Below are 27,820 nucleotides of genomic sequence, written 5' to 3'. Positions count from 1 at the left end.
TAAAAAGCACCCCTGGTGGTATTTAATCCAGCTGGGAAGTTTCACTTTTCACTGCCCTGTTGTTTCCTTAGTGCCAGACAGCAAGGATTGTTAATGAGTGACCAAAATAAGCATCTATTTCCTGAAAAAAAAAAAAAAGAAATCCAGGGCTTTGTTGTGCTTTGCATTAATTAAATTACAAAAAAAGTAGTAGATGGGTCACTGAATAACAACTGTTGCTATGATAGTGCCTTGGATTACCAGTTACAAAAGACTGCTGCAAGTGTCTCTCAGGTTGCAGCTTCAATCTCTTCTGTACTGTTTCTAGCAAAAGGAACTGGAAGAGACATTTAGTAAAGGAACCTTGTTTTTTTCCTGGGATTTAAGCATTTTGGCCCATGTTTGTTATAGTCTCCGTTTACCAACACCCAGAGCTGGAACATATTTGGTGACGAGCAGGGCTGGGTTTGGTTTCTGATAATGGAAGGGGCGGCTGATGGCTGTGATGCAGTGATAATGCCAGAGGTGAGTGGCGTTATTAGTAAAAATGTGATTTTCTTTACAGTGCTTTTGGTAAAGTGGTGTTTCCTTCTAAATCTGTTTACATTTTCAGTGTCTTTAGTCATGGCAACAAAAGTTTGTTGGTGTGAATCATGGCGTTAGATGTGTTTCAGTGAATTTATATTTATTTTTTAGGTGATCTTTATATTTATATTTATTTTTTAGGTGATCTTTAAAAACCTGGTTATTCCAATTATTCCAAAAATATTTGTTGAATTAATTATTGATGTATAACATATTCTTTATTCTATTTTGTCATTTTTATGATTTATATTATGGTGTTATTTGTATCGCCGTCTGCAGTGCTAAAAATTCAGATCCTCATAGGAATTCTATGAGCATTGGAGCTTTTACCGCTGTGTCCGGCGATAAAAAAATGCTAATACAGCTTCATAAAAGGGAGGGGGGTGGGGTGTTAAATCTTTATTCTAATATTTTTCTCCTTTGTGGTATTTTTTTTTTTAGTAGCTCAAGCTGAGAGATAGTATAGGTATCAATTTATCAAGCAAACGTGAGGATAATATTGTTTAAATTTTGTTAGCTTAGATTTTGATAGTTCCCTCAAATGGCTTATCTTTCTTTTAGATCTCAGTACAGAGTGTTCTAGCTGGTGTTTAACAAAGCTGTTGGGGAACAAGGAACTGAAATCAAACACATGTATCAAAACTGATACAATCTAATGTGGTTGCTGGTAAAACCAAACAAAAAAATTTTGAGCTTCCTATTTCTTTAGTGCCGAAGTGATAATGCTGTTTGCAGTTTTTCAGAGTTCTTCCTATTTGCTTTCATCCACATTTATCAAAGGAAGTAAGCTGAGGCATTCCTGCAGTGATCCTCATCAGAACCCTGTACAGTCAGGGCATCATGAAGAAAGCATTTTAAACAAAAGTGTAGCAAAAACTGTTGAAGAGAGGTCACCAGGAATGATGGTGAAATTATATCTTACCTGATAATAACCTTTCTTTTAGATGGTTGTACTGTTCTGAACAAAAGGATGGCATCCCCTCCTACCAGCAGATGGCGGTAGATAGAACTGATCTTTTCCAGTGAACTCACTAGTGTAACCTACTAGTGTTCAGTGGAAAACTCTAGTATGCATCTGCCAAAGCTGCAGAAGGTCTCATTTAACACACATGTTTATGTTTATTTATATTTATATACCGCTCTTCGATTATAATATCAGTGCAGTGTACATCAGTTAAAGGAAAAGAACGCCAAATAATCATGATACAAGGATAAGAAGAAAAATAAAGAGAAAAAAATAAATCAACCGCTGCAGCTGTAATAATTGGAAGGTATGGCTCACTGGTAGAGATGTTGCCTCTGCATCCAGAGGTTGTGAGATCAAATCCCAGTGCTGCTCTTTGTGACCCTGGGCAAGTCACTCAATCCTCCAGTACCCACTGCTTTGAATGCCAAAGCCACAAAAAGGCAGTATATAAATTCCCATTCCCAATCTCCAATAATCATCAAGTGAGCATAACACCACATCTGCGGCACTCCCTACCAATAGGGAGTCTATAGGATGCTGTCCCTCTCCCTAAATAGAACTTCCTCATCTTAAAACCCATAGTCACACTCAAGGGGGAAGTGACATAGGAAGGGTGGAACTAGGAGGGCATGGTCCAGGAAGTATGGCATGTGCTTCTACCATTTATGCATGAACTGCAAACTTCTATAGTCAAGTAGTCTAAGCTCGACTTAGAACCTTGCAGTTTTGTACTTTGACTTGAGTAATTGCTAGAGAGTTCCCTGATGACTTTGAGGAACCAACCGGGGAGAAGCAAAATGAAAGGCAATAAGGTACACAGTGGTCCTGCAGGAGCAGGCTATATATAGCCATTGTTACATTTACAGATTAGTTTTGTGCTGTTTTTTCTTCTTCCTACCCATTAATGGTATAGGACCCCTGACTTAATAGAGTGTGGTGCAGTGGTTAAAGCTACAGTCTCGGCACCCTGGGGTTGTGGGTTCAAACCCACACTGCTCCTTGTGACCTTGGGCAAATCACTTAATCCCCCATTATCCCAGGTACATTAGATAGATTGTGAGCCTGCTAGGACAAGCAGGGAAAAATGCTTGAGTACCTGAATAAACTCATGTAAACCGTTCTGAGATCTCCTGGGAGAATGGTATAGAAAATTGAATAAATAAATAAATGTTTTGTTAGTTTTTTGCATCTGGCGTCATGATTGTTGCAGTTGTCCAGGTTGTGCCACGTCTGGGTAGGTAGAACCAATGATTCAGCTATGATGCTGTGACTTTCTTCAAGGTATGCTATGAGGTCTGCAATTTGTCTTTATATATAGTGGGTACTCTAATCTTATTGGCTGGGATTTGAGGTGATTGAGGCAGAAAAATCTGTTGGTTATGAATTTAAATTTTGGTTGGGAAGGTTCATTCGTCACATATTTGAATTGTGGAAGGAAAGTCCATTGTCCACAAATTTGAATTGTGGTGGAAAAATCCATTGATCCCAGATTTGAATTATTGAATTTTGGCAGGAATGTTCATTGGTACACAAATTTGAATTGTGGTCAGAAAGTCCATTGGACACAGTTTTAAATTCTAGCAGGAAAGTCTGTTGGTCACATTTTTAAATTCTGGCAGAATAGAAGCTGGAAACTTTGAGATGGAGGGAGAAGGTGTTTGTCCTTGGCCCCAGTCCTCTTTCTGCTAAATTTCTTTTGGATGAGTGGTTGCCAAGGTTTGTTTATGCAGAGCCCTTTATCTCCATTGAAGTTATTGGGGTGTCTTGCTATCTCTATGGCCTCTTTCAGTCTTCTCAGCCACCAGCAGTCTTCTTTCTCTAGGACTTTTGTGTTCTTGAATGTTTCTTTGGCATGGAGAGCTGCAGCTGATTTTTCTGTGTTGCATAGCTTGTGGTATCTCTTGTGCTCTTTCAGCCTTTTCTCTACGGTGCATCCAGTTTCACCAATGTAAGATTGGCCACAATACCTGGGATTTTGTTCACTTCAGGGGTTTGGAGCAGCAGTAACCGGCCTTTCACATGTTGAGTGTGGATGCAAGTTTCAGTGGTGCACTGTAGGCTGTTTTGATGTTATTCTTCTTTAGCAGTTTCCCTATTTGATCTGTTACTCCTTAGACATAGGGGAGCACTACCATTTTTTGTTTTATTGCAGCTTGTCCTTCAATTGTTGTTGACTACATCGATTGGGTTGTCCATGAGTTTTAGGGCTAGGGAAGTAGCCCTTCTGCTATAGCCATTAGCAGAAATGTGCCCTGGAGGCTGCCTTTTTTGTCTGAAAAACCACCCATACCAACCGTTATCTGCATTTGGAGTCCCATTACCACCCAGCCACAAGAAGAGGGGTTCTACATACACTAGTGAACAGAGCACTAAGAGTTTGCGACCTGGGCAGTCTTCAGAAAAAAAGGATTCAGTGGGTGACATCCCTGAAGACCCGCCAAATCAGTCCGAGTAAGCCTGGTTAAAAATACATAATTTCACCTTCCTTGTCAACTGGCTGTACTAATCTGAACAAGTGGGATATACCCAAGTAGAACTATTGGGTGGGGGAAGATAAAGCCCTTCTAATGACTGTTCTGCCAAAGTCTGAGCAGGTTCTAGCCAGCGCATCTAACCCATAATGCTTCACAACAGAATGGTGTGATGACCACATTGCTGCCCTACAAATCTCCTCTGGAGTAACCACTCAGGCCTCTGCCCAGGATGTTGTTTCTGCCTGGATTGAATGAGCTCTCAACCCCAGAAGCACCTGGCAATTCTTACAAATGTAGGCGATCTTAATAATCACCATGATCCACCTCACAATCGAGGCCTTTGATGCAGCCTGGCCTGTGTGAGGGCCATGGAAAAAGACAAGGCCAGTGATGGAACATCAGACTGAATAACCTACCATCTACTAGACGTAGAGAAATTACTGGAGTTTTTAAAATGAGCACCTGCAGGTTATGCCAGTGAGTTTACTGGAAAAAAATCAGTTCTCTACCTCCATCTACAGATGGGAGGGGATAGCACCCACATGTTCAGAACAATACAGTCAGATGACAAGGAAACATATTAAAAAAAATGGTTGAAGTATCTAAATAAAAGGTACTGTATTATGAGCAGTACAAATTTACATTGTGTGAAGTATAGAGAATGACACATGGACCGTTTACCAAGGTAAACCATGGTCACCACAGGAATGGAGACTTTTGCAACTGGTTTACTGCAGGAATGGGGACAAGACCTTTTACCGCCCCATGGGAATGAGTGCAAAACCTTTCACCGCCCGTGGAAGCGGTGAAAAGTCTTGCTCCTATGGTAAAATAATTTTGCCCGTGTCAGTCTCGGCATCTGCTCCACAGCTCCTCTTGGGCCTATTTTTCCCTTCAGGAGCCAGCCATGCCACGATGAAGACAGAAGGAACCCAAAACCATTTTGAGACCAATGTGATTTGAAGAATAAAATTACCAGAGAACAAAAGGTAGAAAAAAAAATTATTTTGTGATTAGAATATTTCAGATTTGAAATATGTATCCTGTTAGAGCTGGTATTAGACATAACTGGGAACCGCAAAGCCCAGGCTGTACTTCTTTAGCTTCCAGCTATCTCTCTGACCAGGGGGCAGTTGCCTTAGTTGCTCTCCCCTAACACTGTTCCTGCCATGTGTGACTGAAGTATTCTGTTAGCTTGATTTTTCTATGTAGCATTCTATAGTAATTTGGGTTGTTCAGTTTTCACAATAGTAGAGGGGATATTTGTGAAAGGGAGGGGAGACAGGGATTTTGTTGATCCTTGCTCTGTATTATTTGTGTTTATAAAATGACAATTGTACAGAATAGTCTCTTTTTATACTTTAATAAAATAAGTCCAGTAAAAAATCATAACTATTCAAGGCTTGTGCGGGTGGGATCTGACTGTTTGCAGGGCGGAGACCGGGACTGGGACCAAAGCTTGCAGGGTGGGGGCAGGGAATGAGCTGGCGGGGACAGGGCAGGGATGGGGATGGAGCGGGAATGGTGATAAATTTTTTCCCCGTGTCATTTTCTAGTGATGTATAATCCAGGTGGAAAATGACTTGTTGCCTTGACTTCCTTTTTATTACTATTTCTATCTTTCCTTTCCTCTCCTTCCCATGATGTATTGTGACCAGGCATGGCCCTAGCTGGGGCCTCACCTGGAGCACACGTGCCTCGGCTGAGCGGTAAGGCGAGGCTGGAGTAGGTGGAGAGAAGTAAAGGCAGCCAACACACAGGTGTTTGAAGTGGAAAAAGAAAATGGCTTTATTGGTTTACACAGTTCAGCACTATTACAGTTTTATAAGCTTTCAGGAATGGTGCACAAAAACATATCATACAAAATTCCATACAGTCATTCTTTCTGCTGCTTCTGGCTTTGTCCCACAGTAGGAAAAACCAGGTAAACCATGAACAATGAAGAAAAACAAAACAAAACATAAATGGCTTGTAATTCAACTCTTGTGCCCAGTATCCAATTAGCAGTGCTTGGGGGAAAAATATGAGCAGAAGAAAAACTCTTCCCCAAGCCTGAGATTTACAAACAGAAGAAAACGACAGTTCAAAACCAATATCTGGGTCTTAATCAGTTCCACAAACAATTTCAGCAGAGAAAACCAATCCAAACTTATTTCTCTATTCAGCAAGCTCTGTTCCAGCATTGGCAGTATTTAGCTGACCTCCATATCTTCTTGGTCCACCACTCCCCCACACTCTGCAAAACTGGCGGACAAATTGAGTTGTCTTCTACAACCTCATGAATGGACACTCAATTTTTTGCCTCTCCATCACATTTTTGCACAATGGGGAACCCCTCAGATAGACCTCTTTGCGTTTCCCCACAACAACAAACTACCTCGCTTCTTCTCCAGGATATACTCTCCTCATCGCCTCGAGGCAGACGCTTTCCTTCTGGAATGGATGAATCAGTTTCTCTATGCGTTCTCTTGTCAAACTCAAGACGGAGCATACCACCGCTGGGCGGACCCAGCACAGGAACACAGCGCCAGCGGCGCTCACTCACTCTCGGGCCCCCTCGGAGATCCAGCGGAGAGGCGCGTGGGAGCCCTGCTCCGCCCCTCTCCCCGACCGGCGGCGGACCCAGCACAGGAACACAGCGCCAGCGGCACTCACTCACTCTCGGGCCCCCTCGGAGATCCAGCGGAGAGGCGCGTGGGAGCACTGCTCCGCCCCTCTCCCCGACCGGCTGCGGACCCAGCACAGGAACACAGCGCCAGCGGCGCTCACTCATTCTCGGGCCCCCTCGGAGATCCAGCGGAGAGGCGCGTGGGAGCCCTGCTCCGCCCCTCTCCCCGACCGGCGGCGGACCCAGCACAGGAACACAGCGCCAGCAGCGCTCACTCACTCTCAGGCCCCCTCGGAGATCCAGCGGAGAGGCGCGTGGGAGCCCTGCTCCGCCCCTCTCCCCGACCGGCGGCGGACCCAGCACAGGAACACAGCGCCAGCGGCGCTCACTCACTCTCGGACCCAAATTCAATAAAGTGGTGAGCAAAATAATTCGGAACCCCCTTACCAAGAATCAGGAAGCTCATCTCCTACATCCACTCTTACGATCAACACTAATAGCTTACTAAACCACAGACCTCACCAAAAAAAAAATGGCATTGCATACGCCGAAACTCATCCTTATCATCATACTAACAGCCACATTTATAGCAAAATGGAAAACAGCAGGCTACCAAATCCGCACCATCCCTATCCTAACAACAACGCACAGACCTGTTCAACATACCAGAATATTCCATACCCCTAGAACACTAACTCCATGTCCACTATCCAGCCAAGCTAGCATTCCCACTATCTGGGGAAAAAGACCTCCACCAAAGCCCAGCACAATCACACAAAAATACCATACTTCACCAAGAATAATCATCAACACAACCACCACCCCCACCACAAAATTCACTACGATAGCGTGCGCATATATGAACATCAGATCAATTAGCCCAAAAGCAGAATTAATCAAGGACTGGCTGATCAAAGATAATCTAGGATGCCTCTTCCTAACTGAAACATGGCTCAACTCGGCTTCAGATCCAAGCATTACAGAATCCTGCCCCAAAGGATATAAACTAGAATTAGTATGTAGAGAAAACAAAAGAGGAGGAGGTTTGGCAATCATAATAAAAAAAAATCTCAACATCGATGTCCTAACCAAGTACTCCACCCCTTACCTAGACCTGCTAGCCTGCCAAATATCTGACAAATCACTAACTGGAAATCTGAACTGCCTTCTTTGCTACATTACTCCAGGCAAGTGGAACACCGCAAAACAAGAACTTGAAGAATTCATCTTCCAGAACTCTCTCTCCTCCACACACAACTTGATCCTTGGAGACTTAAATCTCCACTTAGAAGATCAAACATCCAAACAAGCAACAGATATACTCTCATACCTCAATTCCCTATCCTACCAAATTCTTAACCCAGAACCTACACACGAAAAAGGTCATCAACTTGATATAGCAGCTTACTCACCTCCAAACCAAAACACACAAAAAATACACATCTCAAATGGGTCCTGGCACCCTACCCTCTGGTCAGACCATTACAAATATTCATTCACTATCAATTGGGCTCAAAATAACAGCAAACCCATCCCAAAGAAATTGCACATCAAGATCAGACCGAAAATCGAACCTACCACATTCTGGAACAAAGTTGACCCCGAAATAGACCCCAACAACCCCAAAGACTTCATAAACAGTTGGCGGACCCTCAGTGAAACCACATTAAACAAACTAGCTCCAATAAAAAACAAATACAAAATAGACAGACCATCCAACAAATGGTTCGACGACGAACTCTTACAATTAAAAAGGAAATGCAGACAACTGGAAAGGTCATGGAAAAAACAGAAACATAATCATACCAAAGATGAATGGAAAATCCAAATCAAACTATACAATACCAAACTGAAGGAAAAACGAAAAAACTTCTACACTAAACTCATTGGCACTGAAAAACCAGACACTAAAAAACTTTTTGAAATCGTAAGAAACCTCACCGACGCCAAACCATTTCTCGCCACCCAAGGAAACCAAACTCCCACAGCCACCCAATTAGCGGACTATTTCAAACACAAAATCATCACAACCAGATCCACATTCAACAATTCACGAATCAACTTAGAAGAAATACAAATCAATCCCACAATAGATGAAGCAATCCCAGCAGACAGGATCTGGACAACCTTCCCAAAGATACAATGGTCAGACGTGGACAGGCTTTACAAAAAATACAGCAAATCCTCATGTGACCTGAACAACTGTCCCCCATACTTACTAACTACAGCCTCCACCAAATTTAAAGCCAACCTCACACTATGGCTACAAACTACACTAAGGGAAGGTCATTTCCCACCGGAACTAGGAGAAATCATAATTACTCCTATCCTAAAAGATCCCAAAGGTCCTATAGACAATCCTACAAACTACAGACCAATCGCCTCAATCCCACTATATATCAAACTAACAGAAGGCCTAGTCGCACAATATCTCTCCAACTTCCTTGAAGACCATCACATACTGCATCCATCCCAATCTGGATTCAGATCTAACCATAGCACAGAAACGCTACTGATATCACTATTAGACACAGCCCGACAACACCTTAGCAAAGGAAACAAACTACTTCTCATTCAACTTGATCTCTCTGCTGCATTTGACCTAGTTGACCACCCCACACTACTCCAGACATTAGATGCAATAGGAATCTCTGGTAATGTTCACAACTGGTTCCAAGGCTTCCTTAAAACTCGAACATACAGAGTCAAGTCAAAAGAGCATCTATCCGACCCATGGTCAAACCCATGTGGAGTACCACAAGGATCGCCATTATCTCCTATATTATTCAACCTCTTCATAGCATCCCTCGGCATTACCCTAGACGCCCTAAACACAATATCATTCAGCTATGCGGATGATATAACAATCCTCACCCCCTTCAACATACAAGACCCCTTATCAACAAACCACCTGAAAATAATAATGGAAACGGTAGAAAAATGGATGTCAAGTTATAAACTGAAACTGAACTCGGAAAAAACTAAATTCCTACTATTAGAGAAGGAAAAAAAAACATCATGCACAGAACTGGAATTAAACACAATCAAGTACCCAATGCAAAGCACACTCAAGATCCTAGGAATTCAACTAGACAGAAATTGCACAATGCAGACCCAAATCCACAAAATCATCCAAAGAGCATTCTTCACAATGCGTAACCTAAGAAAAATAAGAAAATTCTTCATCAAGGATCAATACAAGATAGTAGTACAATCCCTAGTTCTAAGCATAGTAGATTACTGCAACAGCCTATACCTATCATGCCCAAACTACATGATAAAACAATTACAGACCGTTCAGAACACGGCCCTCAGACTCATCTAATCCCTCAGCAAATTTGACCACATCACCAATGCTTACCTTGACTCACACTGGCTACCAATAAAAGCAAGATCCCAGTTCAAATTCTACTGTCTACTATACAAAGTAACACACGGAACAGCACCCAGCTACCTAAACAAAAGACTACACCGTAATCTCTCACACAGATTAAGGAGAACTCAAAACCTATTCGCTTACCCTCCTCTCAAAGGTACACGATGCATGAAACTATACGACAGCCTTTTAGCTACACAGGCAGCAAAAATTGACACTACCATTTCCAATCTACTGATCAAATCAATAGACATAAAAGAATTCCGAAAAGAAATAAAAACTCATCTCTTCAAAAAATACTTTCCATCATCTTAACCTCAACATAGCACTAGAAAATACACACATGATCACCCCACCATAACTATACCTAAACATTGTACAACTCTCTTCATCAGCCTACTATTCATCTACTATGAGCTCTAAATTTCTCCTGGAAACTTCCAGACTAACAATTGTAACTTGATACATTCCTGATTTTATGTACTGTAATATTCCTGAAATTGTCCAGTCTCTTAATTTGTAATCCGCTTAGAACCGCAAGGCACAAGCGGAATAGAAATCTGTAATGTAATGTAATGTAATCCTCGGTGGCCCAGACAACCATGGTACTCCCTTCTACTTCAACTCAGCACCAGGGAGCCTCTACTTCTACCAGTATTTCTCTCTCTGCTTATACAGAGTCAAGGGTCTCTACTTCACCCCAACCTGCAGTCTTTACACCTAACAGCTTGGTACCTCTCAACCTAACTGACACTCTACAGTTTTCTAAATCTGTACAGGATATTCTTGAGGCTTCCAGGAAGCCATCCACTAGGCAGTGTTACACCCAAAAATGGACTAGATATTCTTCTTGGTGTACTACTCATCACAAGGAGCCGCAATCTACCTCCTTGTCTTCAGTTCTGGATTACCTGCTACACTTATTTCATTCTGGTCTCAAATCCACATCTATTAGGGTCCACCTAAGTGCCATTGCTGCTTTTCATCAGCCTATTGAAGGGAAACCTCTCTGCTCATCCTGTGGTTTCCAGATTTATGAAAGGACTTTTCAATGTCAACCCACCTCTCAAGCCACCTCCAGTGGTTTGGGACCTCAATCTTGTTCTTACTCAATTGATGAAACCTCCATTCAAACCAATAGATTCGGATCATCCTAAATATCTCACCTGGAAAGTGGGTTTTCTCATTGCTCTCACCTCTGCTAGATGAGTCAGTGAGCTTCAAGCTCTAGTGGCAGACCCACCTTTCACAGTTTTCCATCATGACAAAGTGGTCCTCTGTACTCATCCAAAATTCTTACCTAAAGTGGTTTTGGAATTTCATCTCGATCAATCCATTGTTCTACCAGTGTTATTTTCCAAAGCCTCATTCTCATCCTGGAGAAATAGTGCTTCATACTCTGGACTGTAAATGTGCTTTAGCTATCTACTTGCAATGCACTCAACCTCACAGAATTGCTCCTCAACTTTTCATCTCCTTCGATCCAAATAAGTTGGGGCATCCTGTTTCCAAGCGAACCATCTCCAACTGGATGGCTGCTTGCATCTCTTTCTGCTATGCTCAGGCTGGTCTCCGTCTGCAGGGTCGAGTCACGGGCCATAAAGTTTGAGCTATGGCGGCGTCTGTAGCTTTCCTCAGATCAACTCCTATTGAGGAAATCTGCAAGGCTGCCACTTGGTCCTCGGTTCATACATTCACCTCTCATTATTGTCTGGATACGTTATCCAGATGGGACGGCCATTTTGGTCAGTCAGTTTTACAACATTTATTCTCCTAAATTGCCAACTCTTCCACCATCCCATTCTGGTTAGTTTGGAGGTCACCCACATGTTGAGAATATGCTGCCTGCTTGTCCTGGGATAAAGCACAGTTACTTACCGTAACAGTTGTTATCCAGGAACTGCAGGCAGATATTCTCACAACCACCCACCTCCCCTGGTTGGCTTCTTAGCTAGCTATCTAAACTGAGGTACCTCATAGGAGATGCATGACCTATGTTCAGTGGGAAGGCACTCGTGCATGTGCGGTGCAGCACTCTCAAACTCTTTGAAAGTTCTACAAGCAAGTCTGCTTGTGAGGCTGTCCGCTACGGGCTCCGTGGATTACGTTGCCCACATATTGAGAATATCTGCCTGCTGTCCCTGGATAACAACTGTTACAGTAAGTAACTGTGCTGTGTGTGGGGGTATGAAAGATTAGAAAAGAAAAGAGAGAGAAACTGTCCCTTATAAACTGGAGTTACTCCTATTTTCCAGTATCTTTCTGTGACAATGGCTTATGATGGACACTAACTATCTGTGCCAGACATGCAGCTGGGGCCATTCTCTTCCTTAAACATTGAACCTTAGCATATCTTAGCACATCTGTTGAACCTCAGAGCTGTGCCAAGGTCTTTTGTTACTTTTAAGCACTGATAATTAGTAGTAATTTAGTGCATTAAAGGCCTGTCTACATTGACATCCCCAAGATCAGATATATTTGATATAATTGTACTAATAACATCTCCCATAGACCTTTGCTGACATTGGTTAGGCCAACAGAAAATGACAGCTAGCAATGTAAGGCTGGGCTGACACCATGCAAGAGGTTTTTAGCACCAGTCAGCATGCTGAATACTCTGCACTGCTCTGACGCTCATAGGAACTGTCAGGTAAATCACCTTGACTTTTTTCGGGTATGTGAAACTCATGACTAATGACGGGCTACTATGGCAGTCGCACTAAAATAGTCATCTTGCCTATTCCTCCATTCAATTACTTAGGAGCCAAATTTATATTGTGTAATTAACCTCATGTTAAATTTAGAATGTGCATTAGATACTATGACATGTGCATCGCATTGTTTGATACACACTGACTTAAGCATAGAACCTCAATCTTATGTACATTCAGAACAAAATACACAATCCTTTAAAAAACATTATATGTACATCCTCTATAATAAAACTTAAGTGTGCATGTGCATTTACAATGCCATTATCCCTGACAGCGTGATTTATGACTCTGTGGCCATGTTCGATTTGTGGCTTACGGTACGTGCGGCGGCTTGCGGCATGTGTGGCATGTGTCAGCTTGCGGAACGTGCGGCTTTGAGAGCAACGGCAGGAGGGTGTCCGTCAAGGTGCTGCGAGGTGTCTGCCTGCTACTGCTGCACAGGGAAGTGGAGGGGGAGAGGGAAAAGGGGCTGCTTTGGGGGGGAGGGGTGTGCTGCAATCTTGGTTTGCTAGGGGGGCCAGAGAGATATAGGCAGGGGGCCAGGGAGAGAGACAGAGAGACAGAAAGAAAGACAGACAGACAAGGGGCCAGGGAGAGACACAGACAGGGGGCCAGAGAGACAGACAGACAAGACAGTCAGCGGTCAAGGAGCGAGAAAGAAAGAAAGAAAGACAGGGGGCCAGGGAGAGACACAGGCAGAAAGAATGACAAACAGACAGGGGGCCAGAGAGACAAATAGACAGCCAGCGGCCAAAGAGAGAGATAAAGAAAAAAAGACAGACAGACAGCGGCCAAGGAAAGAGACAGAAAGAAAGACAGACAGACAGAAAGCGGCCAAGGAAAGAGACAGAAAAAAAGTCAGACAGACAGATCTATTCTAGCACCTGTTAATATAACGGGCTTAAAGACTAGTATATAATAATACAGCTTAAAATCTGTCCAACTGCTCAATCCCTCACTTCCTCATATAAATGCACTTACAAACAGTGTTTTTAATAATTTTTTAAAAGTTGCTCTGCCGTCACACAAACATATATGCCCTGGCAAGGCATTCCAAAAGTTTATCCCAGCTGTTGAAAACATTGAATCACTTATCTTTACATGATGTACTCTGGCTACTTTATCCACTGACAATCTCATACTTTATCCACTAACAATCTCATACTTCTAAGGTCTATGGCCCCGAAATAACAAAGAAAAAAAAGACATTTTAATTTAATCATGAAATTGTATGCATGTAATTACAGGGCAGAGTAGATGAAGAGTGTGGCGCAGTAGTTAAAGCTACAGCCTCAGCACCCTGAGGTTGTGGGTTCAAACGCACGCTGCTTCTTGTGACGCTGGGCAAGTCACTTAATCTCCCCATTGCCCCAGGTACATTAGATAGATTGTGAGCGCACCGTGACAGATAGGGAAAACTGCTTGAGTACCCGAATAAATGCATGTATGATAAACCATTCTGAGCTCCCCTGGGAGAACAGTATAGAAAATTGAATAAATAAATAAAAAATTTTATCTCTGTTCATTTACTATTTTACTATGTAAATTTGAAAGACTGAGATCATATTTAACAAAACTGGATTATGAGAGGTTAATTCCTGTTCGAGTATGCACAAGCCAAACACATTTGGAGACATTAAGCAAAGAAATTAAAGTCATTCTGAAAGAGGGAGAAAAATAGATCTTTCTGAAATAACGACCCCCCCCCAAAAAAAAAAAAACAGCTCTGCTAGCTGGCAGAATAGAACCAGTAGGGAGTCATAGGAAAAAAAAAAGAACAGTTATTAATATTCAAATTAAGGAGCTACCTAGCAACTTATTTGAAAACGCAAGGGAGCTCTTATCTAGCATAGACACATTGCTGTCCAGATAGACTGAACCATACTTTTCATATGCAAAACACAAGATTACAGAACTATGATGATTGTGATAATCCTAGAAGCAGGACATCTAATTGTAAATATCTTGGCAGAATATTCAGGGCTGGCCCAAGGATATCTGACGCTTTAGGTAAACCTTCAGCTGTGTGCCCTCTGTCAAAGCAGCTCAAGGTCCTTCTTCCCTCTAGTTCAGCACCTCTGCTACACTACAGTTCCCTCCCTTCCCAAGCCCAGCATTTCTCCTTCCACAGTTCAGCATTTCCTCTACCCTTCCTGTGTCCAGTCTCTCCCCTTCTCTTTCCCCCTAGTATCTATCATCTCTCATTCCCTAATACCCTTCTTTGGCCCCTGTGTCCAGCAACCAGAGGACATAATTTAAAGTTGAGGGGTGGTAGACTCAAGAGTAATGTAAGGAAATTATTCTTTACGGAGAGGGTAGTTGATGCCTGGACTGTGCTCCCGAGAGAGGTGGTGGAGAGGAAAACGGTGACAGAGTTAAAAAAAATCGTGGGATGAACACAGGATCTCAAATCAGAAAATAATGGTAAATATTGAAGAACTAAGGCCAGTACTGGGCAGACATGCATGGTCTGTGTCCGTATATAGCCATTTGGTTGAAGATGTGCTGGAGTGAGCTTTGATGGAGACTTCAGTAGATGGAACCTAAGCACAGTTCTGGGCAAATCTTCGGGTTCTGGCCCAGAAATAGCTAAGAAGAAGGAAAATTTAAATTAAATCAATAATTTAAAGTGTGGGTAAGGTTGGGCAATCTGAATGGACCATTCGGGTCTTTATCTGTCATCATCTACTATGTAACGTGCCCCTTTCTTTCCCTAGCCTGCTTCTTTCACTGCAGATGCTGCTACCTGCCTGAGCCATTGGATTCCTGCAACTCCAAAAGATGTTATTAGTATGATTGTTGACCTTGAACACTGCTTAAAGTATAACTTGTCCCATTCTTTCTGATGCAGACTTCCTGTCAGAGGGAATGGGGCATATCAGACCTTGAGCACATGCATGTGAATGCTCAAAGTCCTGTGCTGTACTGACAGCAGCATCTAAGTGTTGTACTCTTGCCTCCTTGCTGGCTGTGCTGGTGCTGCATTACTGCCCCCAAATTCTGCTGCCCTAGATAGATGCTTAGTCCACTTACAGTAGATGGTTTAACAAACTCAAAAATTTAAGGCCAAACTAGAATAAAAAGTTTATTTATTTATTTAAAAAATTTCTAATTCATGTGAACCTAAGCGGTTTACATAAAACATACATAATCAGCATAAAACTAACACATACATAGATAAACAAATAAATACTTCTAAAACATTTACAATCAGAATCTCAATTTAATCAAGAGAATACCTCCACAAACAAAAGCTGTCTGCAGTAGTTACCCAACTTCTCAAATATCAGAAAACAGCCTCGACTGTCCTATTAAGGTTGATTCTAATAGCCAAATGTATCTCTTATAATGTGTTACACACACAAATCTAAAGGGCCAACAACAAAAAAATTAAAAGGTCAGAAAGTTGACAAGTGGTTCCAGACTTTTGCACACACTGTAGGTGGTTTAGTAAAAGCTTTGAAGTACAGTACCTAGTAATAAAAATACCTATTTTAACAAGTGGGAGGGCTGCCTAGGAGTTTATTTCTCTAATACTTGACTTCAGTAAAAGTTAACATTGAGGTGATTAAATTTGTAGATGACACTAAACTGTTCAAAGTTGTTAAAACGCAGGTGGATTGTGAAAAATTGCAGGCGGACCTTAGGAAATTGGAAGGCTAGGCATCCAAATGGCAGATGAAATTTAATGTGGCCAAATGCAAAGTGATACACATTAGGAAGAATAACCAGAATCACAGTTACCGGATGCTAGGGTCCACCTTGGGGATTAACGCCCATGAAAAGGATCTGGGTGTCATCGTAGACAATATGATGAAATCTTCCGCCCAATGTGCGGCGGCAGCCAAAAAAGCAAATAGGATGGTAGGAATTATTAAAAAAGGGATGGTTAACAAGACTAAGGGCTCCTTTTATCAAGGCGCGCTACGGGGGTTAGCGCGTCAGACATTTCATCATGCGCTAACCCCCGCGGCAGCCTAAAATCCTAACGCCTCGTCAATGGAGGCATTAGGTACTAGCGAGGCAGGCGGTTTAACGCGCAGTATTCCGAGCGTTAAACCGCTACCACGCCTTTGTAAAAGGACCACTAAGAATGTTATAATTGCTCCATGGTGCAACCTCATCTGGAGTATTGCATTCAATTCTGGTCTCCTTATTTCAAGAAAGATATAGTGGCGCTAGAAAAGGTTCAATGAAGAGTGACCAAGATGGTAAAGGGGATGGAATTCCTCTTGTATGAGGAAAGACTAAAATGGTTAGGGCTCTTCAGCTTGGAAAAGAGACAGCTGAGGGGAGATATGATTGAAGTCTACAAAATACTGAATGGAGTAGAACAGGTACAAGTGGATCGATTTTTCACTCCATCCAAAATTACAAAGACTAGGGGACACTCGATGAAGTTACAGGGAAATACTTTTAAAACCAATAGGAGGAAAATTTTTTTTTTCACTCAGAGAATAGTGGTAAGAGCGGATAGCGTAGCTGGTTTTAAGAAAAGTTTAGACAAATTCCTGGAGGAAAAGTCCATAGTCTGTTATTGAGAGTGACATGGGGGAAGCCATTGCTTGCCCTGTATTGGCGACATGGAATATTGCTACTCCTTGGGTTTTGGCAAGGTGCTATTGACCTAGATTGGCCACTGTGAGAATGGGCTACTGGGCTTGATGGACCATTGGTCTGACCCAGTAAAGCTATTCTTATGTTCTAATGTTCTTATTGTGTGAATATAATGGCTCTCTAAAGCTGTAAGTTAGTCAAATCTTAGCCAATATGTTTTTTTTGTTAGTAACCATGGAGTGCAGCACAGCAAATCCAACCTCCATGCAGTCTTTCTGTGAGGAAAGTCTGCCACCTAATGTTCTCATTGTATGATTGCTGTTGCATTCATGAACTTTTGATAAAGTGGTGTGTCTGCTGTGTAAGTCCACTTGATCATGTGGAAATAAAGGCTAGGTAGAGAAATAATAGCTCTTCTTGGATTAGCATGATGCATTTAGAACCTATTTGTGAGAGCTACACTCACTTCATCAGATCAATGAGAATGAGTGGGTTAATTATAAAGGATGATGTTGCTGAAATATACAAATTATTAACAGTTATCTTGGGAAAAGGTACCAAATCTATCCTTTTTGCGAGAGAAAGAAAGAGAGGAAATATTTGTTTCAGAAATTGGGCACTTGCAATATTTTCTTCCCAATTCATACCAGGAGCAAATATTGATCCATTGGTAGCCCATGGATATTAGAAGTCCAGAATGTTAGACATCCCCAGTTGCACTAGATAGAGGAGTTGAAAGAATGAAGTGTGTGAAGCCTGCCTGCATTATGGCTTTTTTGTGGTTATCAGGGTGGCTTGATAGATGTAAATGTTCATAGTGGTATATCCCATTCCCAAGTCTTCTAACTTTGACCTGTCTGTTTCAGCTAGTTATTAGCCAATTGCAAATATACCACCATTTACAAAACTTGCTGAATCCTTATTGTGTTTCATTGAATTGCAAGGAAACTCTGGAAGAAAGGGGCATAGGATAATGGTAAAAATGGATAGATTCAGAAGTAACCTCAGAAAATACTTTTTTCACAGAAAGGGTGGTGAGTACAATGTAACGGCCTTCCGGTGGAAACACAGAGGGGTATATTCTGTAAAGGACGCCTAACTGTAGGTGTCCATGATTTGCACATCCACCAGCTTAGGCGTCCGAATAAAGTGGATAAGCCCAATTAATGACTTTAACAAGCATTAATTGGAGCTTAGACGTCCAAACACTGGACGCGATCCTACAAATAGACGTCCACAATTTTGTGGACGCCCATTGGAAAAACTGCATCTAGGCGTGGGTGTGGTGTGGGAGAGGCTTCGATGTGGACATCTCTAAAGTGATTAGCATATTTCTGAGCACCTGAGTACATCTACCTAATGCCTACATTGTAGGTGATTGAAAAGCAGGTCTACTTTTGAGCGTGACTTAGGTGGTCAATAGACGTGAGTTAGGTGGACGTCTCAAATGCATTCTGCTAAATAGGTTTATGGGGCTTTTATTTTTGCTTTATTAAGGTCAAAATACATTTAATAATGCACCACATAAACAGGGCACATGAATACAGATATATTGCATGCAAAATCTTCTATTTTTGTAGACAAACAGCAGTGGTATTTGCTAATTATAGACGAAGGACATTGGATGGACATCTAACTTCTGCCTAAGACGTATGTTTTGATTATACCCCTCCACACATTTCTTTCATAGACTTAAAAGAGATAATTTTATAATGGTTTTTCCATGTGTAAAGTCAATTCTTGGATTTGCTTTACTATCCTACAAAAAAAGACAAACATGATGCCTGTCTGCCTAATATCTGCAGAGTCTTCCTGACTGTGCTTGAAAGATTTATTATTTCATTTAAAGTGACACCATGAGAACTAAAACTGTAACCTAGGTTTGCTCACAGCTACTGTTGAGCAGCTCTTCAGCTGTATCATGTGTTAGGAAGTGCGTGTGAGGTTACTTGCATCAGTCTCATCTGTATACATGGATGAGAATCCAGTTAACATAGTACACTGTATCTGAGGAGTGCGAGTTGAAGAAGCCCGAATGAAGATCTTGATGAAAGGTCTAGAAAATATTGGAACATGTCATTCAAAAATGATTTCCATGGAAAGGTAAGACTGGATTTTGGTTAGGAAAAGGATGCATTTCTCTCCCCCAACACACCTTGACTGTTACCTATATTATTCCTAATGAGATGTTAATTTTGACTTTTTTTTTTTTAATTCTTTTTGTATTGCCACTGAATGTGTAAGCAGATGGGATTACTGGTGTCCTGGTCCTGACCCCTTTAAGAACCCCATTTAAGTATTATATTAATTTCTCTCTCTCTCTCTCTCTCTTTCTTTCTTTATATATATATATATATATATGTAAACCATGAGTATTGCATAGTATATGAGCTGGGAAGAAGAAGTTTAAGGTTTAAGCATCATAAAAAGTTTCTCATTCAAATTTTTAAACAAATGTAGTAGTTTGTGTTGATTTTGTAGATTTTCTAAACTGCAAAAACCCAGGCTGAATATACTGTCAAAATACTGTACTGAATATACTCTGGTTCTGTAAAATTTTGCTGAGACTCTTTGTGACATAGCTAATAACATACTCTACTAGGTCAAATCAAGGGTCCGTCTAGCCCAGTATCCTGTTTCCAACAGTGGCTAATTGAGGTTACAAGTAAATGACAGAGCCCCAAAAAGTAGTAAGATTCTATGTTACTTAATCCCAAGGAGAAGCTTTCTCCAGGTCTACCTTAATAATGTTTTTTGTGCTTTTCCTTCTGGAGTTTATCCAAACTTTATAAAAATCCAATCACAGTCAAACCTTGGATAATGAGTAATGTGGTTTGCGATTGTTTTGCAAGACAAGGAAAACATGTTATTAAATTTTAACTTGATAAATGAGTGTTGTCTTGCAGTACGAGCACATATTGCGTTTCATGTTATCAGAACCCACTGTTGAAGCACGCACATCTTATGCTGAGCGCGGCTGAACGTAATAAAAGTGTCCCGCCCAATTTACCCACAGTTCAAGCATGCACAACATATGCACATCTTACGCCGAGCGCGGCTGATTGTAATAAAAGTGTCGCACCAAATTTACCCATAGCTCAAGCGCTCACAGCATACAGTATTTTGTATTAAAGTTTTTGGGTTGTGGAACGAATCGTCTGAGTTTCCATTATTTCCTATGGGGAAATTTGCTTTGATTTAAGAGTGCTTTGGATTACGAGCATGCTTCTAGAATGAATTTTGCTTGCAAACCAAGGTTTTACTGTACATTAACTGTTTTTACCACTTGCTATGGAAAAGAGCTTCAAAGCTTAAATATACACTGAGTGAAAAAATATAGTAGTACTATGCATGTACCGTAACTTTGTAGTAACTTCATAGTGTCCCCTAGTTCTTGAACGTTTTGAAAGGGTAAACAATTGATTCACTTTTACCCATCTCATTCATTCAATAAATCATAATTTTCATTCAATTACATCCAATTCAGTTTGGGGCACGTTATCCTTCTTTACCAGTCTAAAGCAAGCACATGTGGCATTAATTAACACCACGCTGCTGGGAGCGGGAAAACTCAGAGAGGACAAAGAAGGCAGAAAACTAATCACTGGCACAAGATGGTGTCCAAACAGAGAACCCAAACTGGATTCCATGTAATCATGTAATCACGATTTCCACCATGATTTGGCTCAACAGTAAAGTACACAAGAAAACACCATTCTTTCCCTTATATTAATCTTTAGTGTGTTTTTTCTTCTGGCCTTAGCTACATTATATTTAAATGTTTTATTCACCTGTTTTTCATACGCTTCTATTTGGGCGCGGTCCTTAACTATCACAGATGTTTGTCTAACTAGAATTACCCAGAATCATACGAAAAACTGGCCTTTTGTAGAAAAATGTCCACAAAAATACTGCACTATCATGCCCTAACATCCATTCCCATTTCCGTCCCATAACCAGCACGCTGGCCACAAGCCACGACTCAAAGGAGGAGATAAATAAAGAGGGAAGAAAATAGTAAGATAATGGAGGGGTGAGGGAAAGGGGTGACAAGCTATGGGTAGACACGGTGAAAAGAGGGAAACAGGACTAAATAGTAAGAAAGAATTTAATTTAGATGGAGGCAGAAAATAGAGAAGGAAGACCAGAGAAGAAAAGGGAAGAGAGAGCAGAGAACAATATCAGATCTGAGTGGAGGAAATGAGAAGAGAGAGATGCTAAAAACCACAGGGGGGAGGGAAGGACAGAGATGCCAGACCATGAGGGGAACAGAAGGAAGATGATGATGGATGCCAGACCAAATTGGGGGGGGGGGGGCAGGAGGAGAGATGGCAGGGAAAGACAGACATTGAATGGAAGAGGCAGATGCTGGACTGAAGAGACAGAGAAGGTTATCATGCCGCTGTACTGGGCCATGGTACGCCCTCACCTGGAGTACTGCGTCCAGCACTGGTCACCGTACATGAAGAAGGACACGGTACTACTCGAAAGGGTCCAGAGAAAAGCGACTAAAATGGTTAAGGGGCTGGAGGAGTTGCCGTACAGCAAAAGATTAGAGAAACTGGGCCTCTTCTCCCTTGAGCAGAGGAGATTGAGAGGGGACATGATAGAAACATTCAAGGTACTGAAGGGAATAGACTTAGTAGCTAAGGACAGGTTGTTCACCCTCTGCAAGGCAGGGAAAATGAGAGGGCACTCTCTAAAGTTGAAAGGGGATAGATTCCATACAAATGTAAGGAAATTCTGTGGTAGAAAGCTAGAACGCTCTTCCAGAGGCTGTTATAGGGGAAAACACCCTCCAAGGATTCAAGACAAAGTTAGACAAGTTCCTGCTGAACAAGAACGTGCGCTGGTAGGGCTAGTCTCAGTTAGGGTGCTGGTCTTAGACCAGAGGGCCGCCGCGTGAGCGGACTTCTGGTCATGATGGACCTCTGGTCTGACCCAGCAGTGGCAATTCTTATGTTCTTAGGGCAGACACTGGCTGCAAGAGAGTGAAAAGGCAATGAAAGCAGAAACCAGAGACGACAAAAGGTAGAAAAAAATAATTTTATTTCTATCTTGTGATTCAAATATATCAGATTTGAAATATGTATCTTGCTAGACATAACTGGGGAGTGCAAAGCCCAGGTAGTGCTTCTTTAGCTTCCAGCTGGCTTAGGGCTCTCTCTGATCAGGGAGCAGTTGCCCTAGTTACACTCCCCTAACACCATTCCTGCCATGTGTGACTGTGGTATTCTGTTACATGATATTTGAGTAGCATTCTGTAATAATTTGGCTTATTCAGTTTTCTTGATAGTAGAGGGGATATATGTGAAGGGGAGGGGAGACAGGGGTTTTGTTGATCTTTGCCCTGTATTATTTGTATTTATAAAAGACAATTGTATAGAATATTGTTTTTTTTTATACTTTAATAAAATATGTTCAATATAAAATCATAACTATTTGAGGCTTGTGCGGATGGAATCAGATGGTTTGTGGGACCGACCTCGTGGGGACGGGGTGGCGATTGTTTTTAAAAAAAATGTCAGTCTTAGTAGTTTGCCGGTCCACAAAATAATTATTTTATTTCCGCTGGTCCATAGTGTAAAAAGGTTGAAGAACACTGCTTTAGATGATGTGTTACCATTTTTTTCACAACTGCAACAATCATTCGGCATTACAAAGTCTCGAGCATATAAGTAGTTGCAGTTGAAGCAGGCCATTCAGAAGGGATTCCCTGATTGACGAAATTTAAATAATCAGTATAGCTTGCCGGGCCTATGCTTCCAGATAGATTTGCTAGGGCATCGGGCAGCCAAGTGGTATAAATTAATATCTGAATATTTGAACAAGAAACCTAAAACTGGTCTAAAAGACATTTGGAGCATTGAGATAAAGCAGCAGATTTCTGCTACTCAATGGCCACGGATTTGGACTTGGAGGATGAGATGTACAGCGTCAGCATCTATGAGACAAACTTGTTTTTTTCTGTTACATAGAGTTTTTTGGACCCCAGTTCATTTGCAGAAATTAGATAGTTCCAAATCTAAACATTCAAAGACTCCAGCGGATTCAGAATACCGCTGCTAAGCTTATCTTCGCAAAAAGCAAATTCGACCACGTCTCACCGCTTTTATTCAAGCTCCACTGGCTTCCGATTATCTCCAGAGTCTACTTCAAATGTGCCTGCTTCACTTTCAAGATCCTACACGGTATTCTCCCTCCCTTCATTCCTCTTTCTTGGAACTCCTCTAATCCCAATTCTGCCAGATCCACCCAAAAACTGAAACTTTCCTTTCCCTCTCTAAAAGGCGTTTCACTTGTAGGAAAACTAGGTTCTTCCCTCCCTTTCAGAATCACTCAGCTCTGGAACAACCTTACCTCTCCTCTTAGGAATCTGAGCTCCCTCCAACTCTTCCGTAAACATCTGAAAACCTGGTTATTCTCAAAAATGTAACTCCTCCTCCCTCTCTGGTTATTCTAGTCCTCTAAATTTTCTCTTCATTTTCCTCTTCCCTCCACTGGAGTTTCTTTCTACCCTAACTTTTGTTAACCGTGTCGAGCTTTACGAATGTAGAGATGATGTGGTATACAAACCTAAGGTTTAGATTAGATTTAGATTAGATTAATAGATGCTGGCACTGTCATCTTGAAATAGGGACACTGGATCATTTGTTGTTTTTTTGTCCTTTGATACTCAACTTTTGGAAATCAATATGGGGACAAATCAATTTGATTTTGGAATCTTCAATTCCGCTGTCTTATGAGGTGGTTATTTGTGGTACATTGTCGTCGCCTAAACCTCCTTTGGACAAATATAAAAGTAATTATTTTCCATCATGAGTGGGATAGCCATGCAAATGGTTACCAAAAACTGGAAAAATTGTGATCAACTTAATTTCTCCTTTTGGTGGGACTCTATGTTTATGCTACAAATATTAGAAAATGAATTCAGAAATGTTGTCTAATAATAAGTTATTTAAATTAATATGGAGTCCATTGACAAATTTTGTTAACGATGATTAGCTGGATTAGTCTGATTTCTTATTTGATTTACACATCCAGGGAGGGTGGGTGGGTGGGCGGGCAGAGGGGTATTATATTTTGATGTTATTGATCAATAAGTTCAATATGATTTTCATTATATGTCTGAAATAATGCATTTTGTTTTTGTTCTTGTATTGGGGTGGGAGGGAGGGGGAAATGTTTTTGAAGTATTTCTAGGATTGATGTAAATGCAATTTTGAAGTTAATTACAATATAAGTATATGTATATTTTAATGCATTGTTTTGGAATGAAAAATTAATAAAGATTTATAAAAAAAAAAAAAAAGGTTGCTACTATAAGAAACTCTTTTCAATCATTGGTTTCTTTCAACTCTCTGGTGCCCAGCAACACCACTTCTACCCCAGTAGACAGATCCTGGACTACCTTAGAGTATGTATCTGAGGCTCAGGTTTCAAAACTCTGTCACAATTTAAGAGCTTGTAAATGCATTTTGGATCCATTTCCATCATACCTATATGAGAAAATTCCCACTCAGGCTATCTCTTTTTTTTTTAAATTAATTCTTTATTCATTTAAAAAAATACATTAAGTGTTAAATATATTCATTCATATTAACAATAAATACATCATTTACAAACAATCATTGATATATTTCATAAATTCTTATCCTTTCCCCTTTCCCATCCCTCCCTCCCATATATTCCATTATCATATAAAACATATAATAATAAACTTCCCTCCCTCCCTATACCTTAAGTTGATAAATATAAGGGAAATATTATCGTTCACCAGACTTATAAATTCTGCCTTACTGTCAGGTCTATTTTCTGAAAAGATGGGCTACATTGCTCTGACCCCACTACTGAAAAAGGTTGACCTAGACCCTTCCTCACCGTCTAGCTATAGACCCATAGTGAACATTCCCCTCCTGACCAAAATGTTAGAGTCTATCATATCTGCTCAACTTTCATCATATTTAGAGAGATTTTCCATTCTGTTACCTTTGCTAATATGGTTTCAGACCTAACTTCAGTACTGAATCTATTGGTCTCACTAATCTCAAAGGTTCAGCAACTACACTCTTGTAATAAGTTTGCTATTCTTTTTTTTTTTAAAATAAATTCTTTATTAATTTTTAAAACTTTCAATAAGTGTAACATAAGATACAATCACTTTATACTTTAACATCACTTAATATTACTTCAAAGTCTAATTCACATCAAATATTCCTTCCCCCCTTATACCTAACAATTGTTCTTAAGCATAAGAAAACATAAAGTATCCCCACCCCCCTCCCCACCCTGGACATAAGTTTGCTATTCTATTACAATTTGACCTATCGGCGGCCTTTGATGTCATTCACCACGACATTCTGATCTACCAACTTTCTGAGATAGGTACTGATTCTACTGTCTTAGACTGGTTCTCAAAATTTTTACAATCTCGCTCATACACTGTTAATATGAATGGCACCAGGTCATCACCCTGGAAGCTGTTATGCGGAATCCTGCAGGGATCACCTCTGTCCCCTATTCTTTTCAATATCTATATGTCCACCTTGAAGCTTTTCCATCTCTCCCCCTTTGTAACACTGTATACATATACAGATGCAATCTTTGTCCTTCTCGAGATAGATTCGAATCTTATTAACCTCACCAAGAATATTATAGATTGCATAATGAAACTTCAATCTTGGGCCCTTACTGTACAAATGAAGCTAAATGAGTCCAAAACAAAACTACTTTGGCTTGGCCCAAAGTTAGATCATCTACCTCCATTCATTCCACTGCCTTCTGGACCTTCAAGGCACATTGAATTCTCAAGCAAAGTTTTGGCCGTCATTATAGACTCAACACTTTCATTTACTGATCATCTCAAATCTCTAGTTAAAAAAAAATAAAAAATAAAAAAAATGCTTTTTTAGCCTCCATATGTTGAGGAAAGTGAGATCCTGTTTCCACCAACAACATTTTGCTGTCCTTGTTCAATCAATCATTCTTTTGAGGCTGGACTACTGCTGACCAAGAAAAGTCTTCAAAGACTTCAGCAGATCCAGAATACTGCAGCTAGGCAGATCTTTGCAAAGAGCAAATTTGGCCATGTTTTGCTGCTCTTGCTACAACTCCACTGGCTCCCAGTAATTTCCAGGATCTACTTTAATTCCTCTATCTTGAAATGCTGCGAGACCTGACATCACCAGATCTATCCAAAAGCTCAAATTATCTATTCCCTCACTAAAAGGTGTTACCAACATTGGAAAATTAGGGAAATCTCTTCACTTCAAAACTACAGAGGTTTGGAATAATTTCCCTGCCCATCTGTGCAACCTGGGCTGTTTCCGACTATTCCGAAGACACCTGAAAACTTGGCTATTTTCAAAAATGTAAATTTCCGCTTCTCCCTTCCACCAACTTTTACTGTACTTCCCTTTTAATTTTGGTAAACCGTGTCAAGCTCTATATTTATAGAGAAGATGCGGTATGTAAGTGTGAGGTTTAGTTTAGTTTACAGCCACAATAGAACTTTGCAGCCCTGTTTGTATCTATAGAAAGGGTTTAAACTGTGTTGTTGTACTGATAATGGTTCTTTTTTTTTAAAATATCTTTATTCATTTTAAAGCCAAAAATAAGTGAAACATATTATGCAGAGATTTTACACTTTAACAGCACTTAAATTCTATCAAATTATTTCTAAATATCCAACAATTGCACTCAAATTAAAAGTATCTCCCCACCCACCCCCCTCCCTGGACGTGTATGATCAAAGGGCAAAATCAACAATCACTTCTTATAGAATTTTGTCAATGGCTCCCAAACATCCATAAGTTTCCTATAATGTCCCTGTTGTATGGCCATCATACATTCCATTTTAAAAGTGTGGCATAGAGATTCCCACCAGAAAGTATATTTTAACTGATCCCAGTTTTTCCAATTCCTTAAAATAAGTTGTATGACAACCCCTGTCATAATAAAGAGAAGTTTATTATTATGGGAAGATATTTGGCTTTTAGCCCTCATTAACGTGCCATAAAGCACGGTATCGTATGTCAATGCCACTGGATTTTCCAATAATTTATTCAGTTGACTCCAAATGGACCTCCAAAATTTAAGTATCAAGGGACAATAGAACAGTAGATGATCCAATGTCCCTACATCGAGATGACAGTGCCAACATCTATTAGACTGAGAACTATCCAATTTCTGTAAATGAATAGGGGTCCAAAAAGATCTATGTAACAAGGAAAACCATGTTTGTCTCATAGATGCAGATGCTGTACATCTCATCTTCCAAGTCCAAATTTGTGGCCAATGCTCCAAATGTCATGAAGACCAGTCTTTGGTTTCTTATTCAAAAATTCAGATATTAATTTGTACCACTGAGCAGCCTGATGTCCCAGGAAATATGTCTGGAAGCATAGGACCAGCAAACTATACTGATTTTTAAGATTTTGCCAGTCAGGGAATCCCTTCTGAATGGATTGCTTCAACTGTAACCACCTATAATTTTGAGACTTAGCAATATGTTTGTTGCAGTCGTGAAAAGTCAAGAAGCTTTCCTTCTAATATTACATC

At 40.7% G+C, this 27,820-nt stretch overlaps 1 protein-coding gene across 2 annotated transcripts in view; it reads left to right on the top strand.

The window, feature by feature from the left end:
• The first annotated feature begins 391 nt into the window (after window positions 1-391).
• The window catches only part of DNAH5 (dynein axonemal heavy chain 5), a 598,099-nt gene continuing 570,670 nt past the window's right edge, over window positions 392-27,820 (top strand). For both annotated transcript variants that reach the window (XM_033929843.1, XM_033929844.1), the window contains exon 1: window positions 392-504. In XM_033929843.1, the coding sequence (XP_033785734.1) occupies window positions 460-504 (45 nt within the window). In that variant the 5' untranslated portion in view covers window positions 392-459. The remainder of the gene's footprint in view (window positions 505-27,820) is intronic.

This window comes from Geotrypetes seraphini, chromosome 2 (genome assembly GCF_902459505.1).
Source record: "Geotrypetes seraphini chromosome 2, aGeoSer1.1, whole genome shotgun sequence".
Classification (NCBI taxonomy): domain Eukaryota; kingdom Metazoa; phylum Chordata; class Amphibia; order Gymnophiona; family Dermophiidae; genus Geotrypetes; species Geotrypetes seraphini.
This window is presented reverse-complemented; position numbering and strand designations above follow the sequence as displayed.